General features: G+C 36.3%; 1 protein-coding gene across 9 annotated transcripts in view; it reads left to right on the top strand.

The window, feature by feature from the left end:
• Nucleotides 1–13,738, top strand: part of CCDC171 (coiled-coil domain containing 171) — a 302,377-nt gene that overhangs the window by 254,180 nt on the left and 34,459 nt on the right. For all 9 annotated transcript variants that reach the window (XM_019415442.2, XM_019415439.2, XM_019415437.2 and 6 more), the window contains one exon: nucleotides 2,585–2,737. In XM_019415442.2, coding sequence (XP_019270987.1) covers nucleotides 2,585–2,737 — 153 coding nt within the window. The remainder of the gene's footprint in view (nucleotides 1–2,584; nucleotides 2,738–13,738) is intronic.

Raw genomic sequence — 13,738 nt, forward strand, 5'->3', positions numbered from 1 at the left:
GTTTCTCCAAATTTAGGAAATAGGATAACTTTTTAAATGTTGAGCTTTTTTATTCTTAAATGTTAGAGGCCAGTTCCATTGTGACATACGGTGAAATCATAATCCAGGAGCCTATTACTGATAGAAAAGTACTTTTTTTATTCATTAAGCACTTACATATCTTTTTATGCCTTTTATACAGTTTAGATCCTTATATAATAAGAACATATGTATACAAACCACCTATCACAGGTTGTCTCATTAATATCTTAGTGGAGAATTTAAAAACAGAACAGGGGCGCCTGGGTGGCTCAGGTGGTTAAGTGTCCGACTTCGGCTCAGGTCATGATCTCATGGTTCGTGAGTTCAAGCCTTGGCCCAGGGCTCTGTGCTGACAGCTGGGAGCCTGGAGCCTACTTCGCATTCTGTGTCTCTGTCTCTCTTTGCTCCTCCCCCCCCCTCACGCTCTGTCTCTCCCTCTCTCAAAAATAAATAAACATCAAAAATAAAAATAGAGCAATGGTGATACTCAATGAAAGTCAGTAGTTTACCATTTTGAGAGGGCTTTCTTATATAGCTGCAATGTAGTTGAAGGATTGAGAGAATGACTTTATCTTAGATTTTTCATTATCTGAGCTGTACAACAGGTTGGTAGTAGGCAAGAAAATGACCCTTCTTTCTATTTCATGGAGGGATAAAATGGAAGTTCAGAGAGATGACGTAACATTGCCCAGCAGTGTACAGCTAAGTAAGTAGCAGAGTGATGACCAGACAAAAAGAGGACTTGTGATTTTTGGTTCCACTATCTCAATGGTGGAGATAAATGAATTTATAAGAGTGGAGAGAGACTTGGCATTGGAAGAAGAAGATATGGTTTTATAGTTTCTGAATTTTACATACTTTTGAAGCCCAGGGGAATATTTTGTGTTAGTATTAGCTATAAGCACACCTTGAAATAACTCAAAGTAAGGTAGAGATGTTCCCAAACATGAAGTCATACCAGGCTTATCTAGTGTTGGGTAATAGAATTCTCTTTTGTGTATCCTATCCTTTTGTGCCTACAGCCATGCTTTCACTTCTTTTTTTGATTTAAACAAAGTATGGTTAATAATTTATACATTAGAGTGTTAAGATTATATTTCCCCAAATATCTTCATCCTTTCCTATAAGGCATTTTATGCCAACATGTGGCTTCAACTTGCGGTTTTTTATATTTTCCAGTTTTACCTTCATTCATTCATTCATTCATTCATTGATTCATTCATTCAAACAAGCGCTCATCGTGGGCCACTAACATCCATGGTGATACAGAGATTCGGCATAGTATCTGGCTTTAGGAGCTCCTCGGTCTAGTAAAGATAAACACATAAACTAATATATTTCTGCTAAAGCAATAAACGTTATAGTAAAAGCTAGCATGAGGGGCCCACACAGGGCCAGAGTAAAAATTAACAGTGCCTTTGGGTTCAAAAAAGACTTCTTGAAAAAGATGGTGTCTGAGCTTAATGTTTTAGGGCAAATAGGAATTTATTAGGCAAAAAGGTATGAATTTTCTTACTATTACCTACAAATGGCGAGTGTACTTCTGTTTCTTAGACATTGTATAAATTGTTTCTTACTTTTTGTTCACCAAATTATTATTTCATGTGCATTTGGAATTGCTCACATATCTCGTTTCTCAAAGCTTTTCCAAATCAGACCCTTCAGATTGAATATAATTTGGAAATGCTCAGACTGTCTACCATTTTACTAATATGTTGCTGTGGTTAGAACATTTTTTTTTCTTGTAAATAATATAACATTGTATCTGAATATGTCTTTGAAATATTTGATTTTTGCTATATTTGAATTATTTTAAAAGACTTTTTTTAAAAAAGGTGTGATAGTATTCTTGGACTCAAAATTCACTACTAGTTGCTTTAGAAGAAAAAGCCTATAAAATATGAATAAAATGTAATACAGAGGTCTAACAGTCCCCCAAATATAATTTATTTAGTGGGGAGAAAAACTTATACACACTTGCTTGTATTATTTATTTTATTATACATAGTATAAGAGCAATGTTCTATTATATGAATGAAAAAATTATGCTTTTTGTACAATATAAGAATCATATTATTTGCTCTTATCCAATTACAGGATTATTTCAGCTCCTTTTGTTTCAAAACACTTGTTTGGTTTTTTTTTTAGGTGGATTGAAAATTTTAGTAACTCAGCTCATTTTAAAATATCTTGCTTATATATATCCATCTATTGTGTGTCTTAAGATTGAAATTTAGGTCAAATTACAACTTGAATTTAACTTTACAGAGCAAATAAGTGTGCCATCTTTAAAAATTGCATTCTAAATTTTAAGCACAATAGATCAAAGTACATCTTATTTAAATATATACTCTGGAAAATAAATCTCAATTATTTTCTCCCAAACTTTCTTAAAATAGTCACTGTTCTCAATATAAAATGTGAAGTTTAGCTTTCTTATTTTAAAGAAAGATGAAAAGTTGTTTATTTTAAAATTTTAATGACTTTGCTTTCAAATTATGGAAATTCTTCTTTGGGGACAGCTTTATTTGAATTGTCTGTGACATTATATTTATTTCTTAAGGCTATGATTAAAAGTTTCATGGATGTCTACCAGCTTGCAAGCGCTAGAATTGCTACATTAGAGAAGGAAATGACATCTCATCGAAGTCACATTGCGACGTTGAAATCAGAACTTCACACAGCTTGTTTACGGGAAAATGAAAGTTTACAATCAGTAAGTCCCACGATGTTTTTTAAATTTTTTCTCTGTGTCTTGGGTCACATTACATTCATGTTTTTATGGCTCATAAGATCACTCACCAATATATATAATTTAGCGCAAATGATCAATCAAGCAATGTAAAATTATTAGTGTGGAGAAAATTTTGAGGGAAGAAAGGCAATTAATTTTTCCATTGTATCATGTATAAAGATATGCATACTGTTATCAATGCTAAAACACGACATCAAGATTCCTTTGTGTTTGGCAGGGCAGCTGACAGTTGGATTTGGCAGTATGCATAGTTAAAGCTTGCAACTGTCTGAAGATTCAGTGTGTCCCATTAAGACAGAATATTATTAATTATGCGTATAACCAAAATGGTAATTAGAACATGTGATGATTCTCTGTAGAAAACTAGACTTATCCATAATACATGCCTAGCTAAAGATGCATGTTGTGATTCATCTACATGATTAAAATTCAGTTTCAGCAGCCATTTTATGTCTTCAAATTTTAGCCCAGGATGAAATTTGGGCTCATTTAAGACTAAACAAAATGTTCTACATTTGAAATATGTGTTTGGGGAGTATCAAACAGTGAATAAGGGAATAAAATAAGCATTTAAACTTTTTTCTCCAAAGTCAGATGTATCAACAGTGAGATTCAGAAGATTACCAATCATTGGAATGTCTTTTTTCCTCTTTTCGTTTGATTGTAATGGATCAGGGTGACTTGTAGGGAAAAAAAATGGTATCATTTTGCCATTCAGCGATTGACCCTTTTCAATGGTGTATTCAACAGAAAAAGAGTTAGCATGAAAGCAAATAGCTGCGTGGCTGTGGGTTAGTTCTTCAGCACCATCAGATCTTAGCTCAGGTGCTCGCGTCCCATGAAATGACCATAGTATTGAAAATTGCAGCTACCAGCCTTCCCCCAGCCCCAACCTCTGTCTCATTCTCGCCCCATATTGCCTACGTACCTTTCATCTTCCTTGTTTTATTTCACTGTAGCACTTATTATTGATTGACATAAACCTCATTTTATTTATTTGCTTATTGTCTGTTCCTTACCCTCATAGAATATAAGTTCCATAGAGACAAGCGATTTGGGGCATTTCTTCACTGCTATTTCCTCTTCGCTCTAGAGGCAGGAACAGTTTGGCCCATAGTAGGTGTTTAACTGATGCTCATTGAGTGAAAATACTAGCACTTCATCCACTAAATGAACAAACCAATTATTTGGGACCTGAGATGTTGAGTTTAGTTTGCATTTATTTACTTTTAAAGTTTACTTATTTATTTATTTATTTAGAGAGAAAACACAAGCAGGGGAGGGGCAGAGAGAGAGGGAGGAGAGAGAATCCCAAATAGGCTTGGCTCTGACAGTGTGGAGCCCAATGTGGGCTCGAACCTACAAACTGTGAGATCATGACCTGAGGCGAAACCAAGAGTCAGGTGCTTCACCAACTGAGCCATCCAGGTGCCCCAAGTTCGGTTTTTCAAAATGACTTTGTTAATTTCTTAATGAGGGAGTAGTAAATTTGATCTCCACCAAGAGAAATTAAAGAGGAAACTTATTTAAAAAATTGAGTATTTTAAATTTATTTTAGCCTTTCTCTGAAACCTATTCACATTTCTTCCTGTGAGCTCTCTGGTCCCATTGGTTAGTATTTCATTATACTGTTTAGTTATGTCAGCTTTGTTGGGTCATACAATTATTTATTGTTTGTTACTGCTATCCATATAAAAGTAATTACTTTTATTTTAAGAAAGGCCAAACTTGATAAGGTAGGATTGTTTCCCCAGGGATTCAAAAAAAATTAAAAAAAAAAAAATTTTTTTTTTTAACGTTTATTTATTTTTGAGACAGAGAGAGACAGAGCATGAACGGGGGAGGAGCAGAGAGAGAGGGAGACACAGAATCGGAAGCAGGCTCCAGGCTCTGGGCCATCAGCCCAGAGCCCGACGCGGGGCTCGAACTCACGGACCGTGAGATCGTGACCTGAGCTGAAGTCAGATGCTTAACCACCCAGGCGCCCCAAAAATTTTTTATCAATTATTGTTCTACTAATGCCTTAATGAAAGTGTGCCTCACTACCATCATAAAACTCAACTCCTCTGCCTTTTCTCCTTTTGAATACATCTGTAAGGAGATGCTCACCATCTTATTTGTAAGAGGTGGTTCACCCTAGCAATGATTCTCAAAAGGGGACATGTGTAATGTGAAAAATCTCCCAGGCTGTGACAATGTGTCTTTCTAGGAGAACGCTGCCCGATCCTGTATCTCTATAGGATCTTTACTCTCAGTTCTCTTTCCTTATTTGAAAATGACTATTTTTGAAACAGTAATAAATTGGCATAATAATTTTATTTTTTAATATATTTGTGTATGCTTTTTCACACTTGCGAACTCCTTAAGAACTCTCTGAGGAGAAGAGCCTCAGTCTCTGTATTTCATAGATGACAGGTGGTACAGTTTGGTAGATAAGAGCATGGGTTTTGGAATTATATCCGTTAGGAATACAATCAAGTGTAAATAACCGAAAACCTGACCAACATGACTTAAGAAAATCCAGGTTCTTTGTGTTCTTTTCTCCCACACATAGCAAGAAGTCTAGAAGTAGGTGTCTGTTGTCCTGTGGCTGATAGTGGTCCAACTTCTCTGTGATTTCTCTGCTGTTCCCTTATTGTCGTAAGACAGCAGCCAGATCTCAGATTTACGATCACACCCAAGTCAGAAGGATGGGGTGGCTCAAAAATATCTGTTTGACAAAAGCCTTGGAAGGCTTTTCCTTTAAAAACAATTTAAATATTTGTATTTCATATAAATTTATTTAAATACTGGTAAATTTTAATAGAAATTTAATAGATAATAGTTCATTAAATATCTAAAAATATATTCAAGTATTTATATTTTTTAAAAAGAATAGGTTTTCCAAGGAAGCTCTGAACATATTTCCACTTATATCCCATTGTCTGGAAATGGGTCGTGTGGGCACTCTTAGCTATAATGAGTCGAGGGACAAGGGAATTAGGAATCAATAATGTGTGCCGTAGAAGTCAATAAATGTGGATTTAATTTCAATTTTGTCAATTGAAAATTGTGTGGCTAAGTAGAGTTTTCATCTGTAAAATGGGCTAATGATCCTACTCCCTAACAGAGATACTGGGAGCTCTAGTGAGAAGTGTTGAAGCACTTTAGACTTGGCTTTGCTCTTAGTGAGTAGTTAGTCTAAAAAAAAGTTCACTAGTATTTTTATCACCCTTATCTTGATAGAAAGTAATTGGATTAAAAGATTATTTACTAACCTCCCATCTTCAGCTGTGAATCCTGTCATTTTGATCTGCCTCCTACTGTAGCCTTGAGTTTGTAATTCTTCCTCTGTGATCACTGTCAGTATGGTCCAGTGACTGAGCTCTCTGCCCTTTCTTGCAGCCTGTTTTTCCCTCCTTTTCACTGATACGTTCTTGAAAAGTGATCTCCTTGCTTCTTCTATATGTTCATCTCCCATTTATTCTTCAGTTTTGCCGCTCTCTGGCTTCTGAGTATCATTCCACTGAAACTATTTTCTCAGAGGTCACAAATAATTTTCTGCTTGTTCTGTATTCATGCCTTTTAATGCCATGTTCCTTCTCATGCCTTTTAATCTTTCTGCAACATATGAAGCTTTTAACTACTTTCTTCTTTAAGCACTCCTCGCCTGTTTTTTTTTTGTTGTTGTTGTTGTTTTGTTTGTTTTCACTTGATATCGACTTCCTTCTTTGGCTCTCTGGTCTCTACTTACTTGAGCTCTGCTTTTTTTGTATTATTATTTTTAATTCTTTATCCATTAGTTAAGTATTTATTCAGCTCTACTCTATAACAGGCACAATTCTGGTCCTAGTAATACTATGTGAACCAAAACAGACAATTCTTGCTCTTATGAACTTAAAATCTAATAGTGGAAGAAATTATTTTCATATAATTACACTGAAGTGTAATTACTAACCAGGATAAGTGCCCTGAAAGGAAAGAACCGAAAGCACATATGAGAGTTTTTTTAAGCCAATGAGCCTACCCTAGACTAAGGTATTGGCAAAGCCTTTTCACGGTCAGTGATGCTTGAATTAATATCTGAACACTTGGTAAGAGTTATGCAGGAAGAGAGCAGTGTTCCAGATCAGCAGGAGGTGTATGGGAACATCTACAAGACTCTATGATAGAAAGAAGAAATTGAGACATACCAGTGTGGCTGGAATAAAGAGAGCAAAGGAAAGAGTGGCTTGAGTGAGATAAGAATGGTCTAGAGAGAAGGACAGAAGTCAGACTCTGTTGCCCTTGTTTTAAGAGTAAAGGGAAAGTCATTGGAAAACTTTAAAGAAGGAGTGACATTCTCAGTTTGGTTTTTTAAAAAGATGATTTTGGCTGTAACATGAAGAAACAATTGGATGCGAAGAACAAGAGAAAGGGGTATGCGAGATAATTCCTGGATTCTTTCCTTTTGGAAATGGATCAGTGACCTTATTTACTGAGAGAAACAATGGAATAGGAGAGAATATTGTGAGTTGAATTTTGAGTATATTGAGTTTGAGGTATGTTTGAGACATCCAACTGGAAATACCAAAAAAGGTGGCTTGATAGGGAATTCGAGCAAAATGCCAACCTAGAGATGCACATTTTAGGTCATTGTCATATAGATAGGACTTGAAGCTGTTAGCAAGAATGAGACTATGTTGGGAAAGTTTTAGAGTAAGAGGAAAAAAAGGCCTAAGACTAAAGCTTGAAAAACTCCAACACACAATGCTTGAGAAGAAGAAGAAGATAAGGTTGGAAAGGAGGCTGTGAAGGAATAGGCAAAGAGATCAAATGAAAACCAAAAAAATGTGATGCCATGAGAATAGAGTGTTTTAACTAGGGTGACATATCAATAGTGTCACATGTTGCCCAAGATCAAGTAAAGTGAGGACTGAAAATGGCCTTTGGATTTAATGCATGGAGGCCCTTGGGATCCTTAAGAAATGCTCTTTCAGTAAGAGGTGGAAAGTTAAGTGGGAGTTGACGAAAAAAGAAAAGAAAAGAAAAGAAAACAAACCAGTGAATTTAAAACCTATCTCAAGGATTTAGCTGTTGAGTGGGAGACATAGGAATGGAATATTCAGAGAGGATTCACGGAGTTTTGCCTTAATATGGGAGTGAATTAATCATCTTTCAATATCTTCTTGAATGAATATAGGCTTTGGTTTTGACCACGTTCACCATACTGTTCATTTTTATAATTTCAGTTTTCAACTTTTCACACTCTAGATATTTTTTGACTAGTGTCTGCATGATATATTTTTTCCATTCTTTTAACCTGTGTTTATATTTGTAGTGGGTTTCTTATAAAAAAATATAGTTTGGTTTGGTTTTGTCTATCGATTTGACAATCTCTGTCTTTTAATTGGATGATTAGACCACATACATTTAATATAATTATGGGTAATTGGGGGGTTTTGTTTACCACTTGTTTTATGGAGACAGATGCGATAAGACATGATCTCTGCTCTTATGTGTTCCTCTTCTAACAAGGGAAACAAACAGAGAAGCAAATCACAAAAATAGGCATGTGTAAAGTCTTTGGAGCACAGATGAAAGTGGTGTTCATTCTTCCTAACGTTGCCATTAAAAGATGAGATGCTTGTAGGAGCCTTTGAAGAATGTGTAGCAATTTGACACCTTGTTAAGGGGCAGAGCAATAAAAATTTATATTTTATTTTGATTTGAGGAATAGGCCTTACGGATAATACAAATGTTTAATGAATTAAATTGTATAAGAAGTTGGTTTTTTTTTTTTGTATAATAGAAAATATGTTGTTGCTTTAGTTCCATTCCCCTTCTCAAGTAAAGGCAGCCACCTCACCCGAACAGCCTGTACCCATTGGAACCCAAGACTGCTTGCAACTGTCACTCCAAACCCCACCTTCATATATTTCCAGTCCATTCTTGCACCATCCAATCCTCGCCTTTTACTCTATAATCTGATTTGATTCTGCCTCTGACCATTTTGCTATTGATGTTCTTATTTGGTCTTTCTAATAACTTGTTATTTAGGCCATTCTCAAAACCCATTACCAGGTTCTCAGATGAACTGGCTGTCTTGACCTTTGACACCCACCCAACCTACCATCGCCTCCTACCCACAGGCCCTCATCTAAGGCTTTAGAGTCAAGCAGGCCCGAATGTGCAGTGTTATTTATTATCCGTACAACATATTTATTTATCCATATAATAAATTGTTTATTATCCATACAATACTCTAAGCATCAGTTTCTGTATTTGTAACGTGTAGATAAAGTTGCCTACGTTGTAGGGTTGGTCTGAGGATTAAAGATACTGTCTGGCATATTAGCAGGTGCTTTAATAAATTTCTTTTCACCATAAATTTTATTTAATAAATTAAATAAAGAACATTTTCGGATAGTTACATGTATTTCCCACAGCTAAGCTATACACATAGCTTTAAAAAATATATGTAACCATGAGGAAATCTTTTGATGCATAGGCAAAGACCTAAAACAACCCTTATAAGTCAGTGCTTTTAACTCATACTAAGTACAATGTTAATGATAGTTGTCATTGTTATCACTTATTTAATGAACCGAGGGAAGTCAGTATATGTTCACTAACCATCTTTTCCAGCCATTTCACTATCTAAGAATGAAAAATAAATATTCATTATGAATAAAAAACTTACTATATCCTGGTGTTGTAATGCATAGAAAGAGATTGATCATATTGTAGGCATGAATAGTCATCTTTAAAAACTTCATCCCTCTTAAGGCGCTGTTGTCATTTTTCTGCTCCACAGATAGATAATAATAATAATGCTGGAGTGCATCGAAAAGTTCTCCTCAATTGTGCACTTGCCAATACTTTAACATTTTCAGCGTGTTGGTCCTTGACCCATTAACTTAGGGCTGTTCTAGAGCTTTTATCTTGAGTAATAGTAACCAGAAAGGGCTTCAAGTGAAGAGCTTTCGAGCCACAGACAGCCCAGTAGAGAACGGTGCAGCAGTCAGAACCAATTACTTGTGGGTGTTTGGAGGCCGGCAGACCCACGGCCGGGGAGAAATGCACGATATTGCAGTCTGTGAAACACAAAATGCCAAACCCGAATACTTTGCTGTGAATTACAGTGCTGCAAGCTAGAGTATTGATTTGCCTCATTTCCCCTGTATGTTTAAGCAGTACGTTTTCAATTCTATAGTACTTTATTTATGAGAAAATAACAAATTACACATCAGGGGAGCCTTCCAGTTAGTATCTTCCCAGGGAAGAGATCTTTGCATATTGTTCAGATTATGTCAGATTTGATAGTTGTCAAGAAGTACCGTGTTGTTACTAAAGATGAAAGATTTAGATATTTTGGTTCAGGTAAGATGAAAATAAAAAACAAGAATCCCCTTTCTCTTCAGTTTTCAAGTAATAGTTTGTCACATTTGTTTCTGTTACATTTTCTTGAGAGAGGAAGGAAGGATTATTTGTCAGTATTAGTGTCATGTGGATCGAGAAACAGACACTTTAAGTAACTTACTTGAGTTAAGTTGCTTTCATGAACTTTCAAGTACTTTATCACAGTTGACTCAAGATGTTTATTATGGAGATTTTTTAACCATTCAAGAAAAAAAAATTTTTTTTTAAGTGAGCCATAAGCCATAACTTAATTTGTTGGGAAAGGCCATGCAGTGCAGTAAAGTACAGATTCTGGAGTCTCGCTGCCAGGTTTTTAATTAGAACCCAACAGATTAGAACCCAAGGCCTCTGATTTCTTGTCTGGTGCTTTTTCCTATGAGAATGAAGTGTGGCCCAAGACAAATCTCTACTGTTACGGCACTTCAGGTGTAGTGGAAAATACACTGTGAGGCAAATAATTAAAAAAGAATGATGTTGAAGTCGAATCATAGAGGGCTATGAGAACGCAGAACCTGGGGACCTGATGTAGGCTTGGGATGACCCACTTGAGGAATTGAAACCTTAGTTGAAAAACATGAAGACTAGGTAGGCAGTTACCTCACACGTGTCAGAATGGCTACAATCAATGGTTACGATCAAAAACACAAGAAACAAGCGCTGGCAGAGATGTGGAGAAGAAGGAACCCTCATGCACTCTTGGTGGGAGTGCAAACTGGTGCAGCCACCGTGGAAAGAAAACAGTGGCTCAAAAAATTAGAAATAGAACTATCCTACGATCTAGTAATTAATTACACTACTGGACATTCACCCAAAGAGTACAAAAACACTAATTCAAAAAGATATGTACACCCCTATGTTTATTGCAGCATTATTTACAATAGCCCAGTTGTGGAGGCAGTCCAAGTGGATAGATGAATGGATAAAGAATATAGTTTGTGTGTACACACACAATGGAATATTACTCAGCCATAAAAAGAATGAGATCTTATCATTTGCAACAACATGGATGGATCTAGAGAAAGATAAATACCTCATGATTTCACTCCTATGTGGAATTTAAGAAACAAACCAACCAATCAAAGGCAAAAAAGAGACAAATAGAGACAGAATAGACTCCTAACTCTAGAAACAAACTGATAGTCACCAGGGGGAGGTAAGTGAGGGGATGGGTGAAATAGGCGAAGGGGATTAAGAGTACACTTACGATGAGCATCGAGTGATGTATGGAAGTGTTGAATCCCTATATTGTAAACCTGAAACTAATGTAACACTGTATGTTAACCACACTGGCATTAAAATAAAAAACTTAAATTAAAAAATTAGTAGTTGACGGGAAAATATGGGGTACTCAAGGATTGGAAGGCTGTCTGTGTGACTGGAGCAGAGCGAATGAGATGGCGAACTGGGAGGGATGAAATGGAGGAGGGGCCAGATCAGTGTGGTTATAAGTGAGGTTCTCAGCTGTCTGGGCTCTCTGAGGCGTCTCCGACAGCTGAACTGCAAACATCTACTCCCTCTGCTTTGTGTATTTACTTTTCCCAACTCCGAATTTCATTTTTTTCTAGTTCTTAAAAGTCCCTGACATTTGATGCTGTAACAACACTCATTTTACCCTTTTGCTAAATACTGCTTAGTTAGATGCTCATTAAATTCTCCCGTATTTTTATCACGAGCTCCGCCTCCAGCCCCCGGAGACTAACAGAGCTAAATAAGGGAAACATAAAATATGAAAGGTAGGACAGCCCAGTCAGCATGCAGGCATTTTCCTTTGATCCTTGACACACATTTCCAAACTTTTAAAGGTTTCTCATATTCCAGAAGCTCAAGCTTTGTTTGGTATAGTGAATAGGGGCCTGAAGGTAATAATGCATATTCTATTGGCCGCACACCTCCTTTCTAGTCTTTTAGTTTTTGTATCATGTACTTTAAGACGGCCACTTTCATGATGAATGATACCTGGATAGTGGCTATAGGGGCATGATATTCTAAATTTTATATGTATATTAATATATAAATATAATATGCTTAATTATATAAATATATAATTCATATGTCTAGAATAATATGTAAGCATTTTATATTAGATATATTCGATTTTATATGTAAGTATATATATAAAAGATATATATAATAAATATAACATATTTATATAGTTCTATTCTTCAGTAATGAAATACTGCAAGGGTGGAGCAAGGAGTGGAAAGAATGAATATTTCCGGGGCTCCTGGGTGGCTCAGTTGGTTAAGTGTCAGACTCTTGGTTTTGGCTCAGGTCATGATCTCATGGTTGGTGAGTTCGAGCCCCGCATCGGGCTCTGTGCTGAGAGTGCAGAGCCTGCTTCGGATTCTCTCTCTCTCCCTCTTTATGCTCCTCCTTCACACACTCTATCAAAATAAATAAATAAACTTAAAAAAAAATGAATGAACATTTCAAATTCTGATCATTGTCATCAATCAGTGATAAAGTTGTAGAAAATATAAATGGTAATTTGACAATTTAATGCTCTAATTTTTTATACTGGTTGTTCAAAGAATAGCAGCATGTAACTATGCTTATGGGTATCTCTCTTACAATTTTATCTTTCTTACTAAGTTGGGTTCTTTGAAAGGCTTCAATTGCCTGTTAGATTTTCAGGCATTTCTGCTTCAATTTTCTGCAAACACCACAGACTCACTGAGGTCCCAAACTTAACATTTCTTCAACTTTACTACTCCCCATTTTCCCAAATTCTCCATTCCCTACATTCCTTATCCCTGGCATAACTATCCACCTTGCAGGCCAAGGCAGAAGCCTTAACCTTTGCCCCACTTTCCATCTACCACCAATATTTACTCATTTGCTAAGTCTCACTGTTTCTATCACCCCAGATCCCCTAGATCCATTCTCACCTTTCTACTGTTGTGATCACAATAACTTTTCCTTGAGTTATTTCAATGGTTTTCCAATGGGTTTCCCCAAATGTAGTTTCCCCCTTCCATCTTGTCTGCCACATTAGTGTGAGAGTTTTCTCTCTTTTTTTCTTTCCTTCCTTCCTTCCTTCTTTCTCTCTTTCTCTTTCTTTCTTTCTTTCTTTCTTTCTTTCTTTCTTTCTTTTGTTCTTTCTTTCTTTCTTTCTTTCTTTCTTTCTTTCTTTCTTTCTCTTTCTTCCTTTCAGTTTATTTATTTATTTTGAGAGAAAGAGAGAGAGTGCACGAGTGAGTAGGGGAGGGGCAAAGACAATAGGAGAGAGAGAGAATCCCAAGCAGGCTCTGCACTATCAGCATGGAGCCCGATGCAGGGCTTGGACCCATTTGCCATAAGACCATGACTTGAGCCAAAACCAAGGGTCAGACGCTTAACCAACTGAGCCCCCTAGGTACCGCCAGAGTTATCTTTCTAACACACAAATATGAGCAGACCGCATCTTGCCTCGAAACATATTTTGGCTCTGAACTTTTATGATGAAGTAAAAATTCTTTATCATTGACATTCCAGGTATATTCTGACTCCATCTGGTTTTCAGTTCATCTCCCAGTTGGCAGGAGTAAAGGTTCCTTTTGTCATACTCATTTATCAGTGCATTTATCTGCCTAAATACTTTGA

This window comes from Panthera pardus, unplaced genomic scaffold, assembly GCF_024362965.1.
Source record: "Panthera pardus isolate Hobbes unplaced genomic scaffold, ASM2436296v1 HiC_scaffold_20, whole genome shotgun sequence".
Classification (NCBI taxonomy): domain Eukaryota; kingdom Metazoa; phylum Chordata; class Mammalia; order Carnivora; family Felidae; genus Panthera; species Panthera pardus.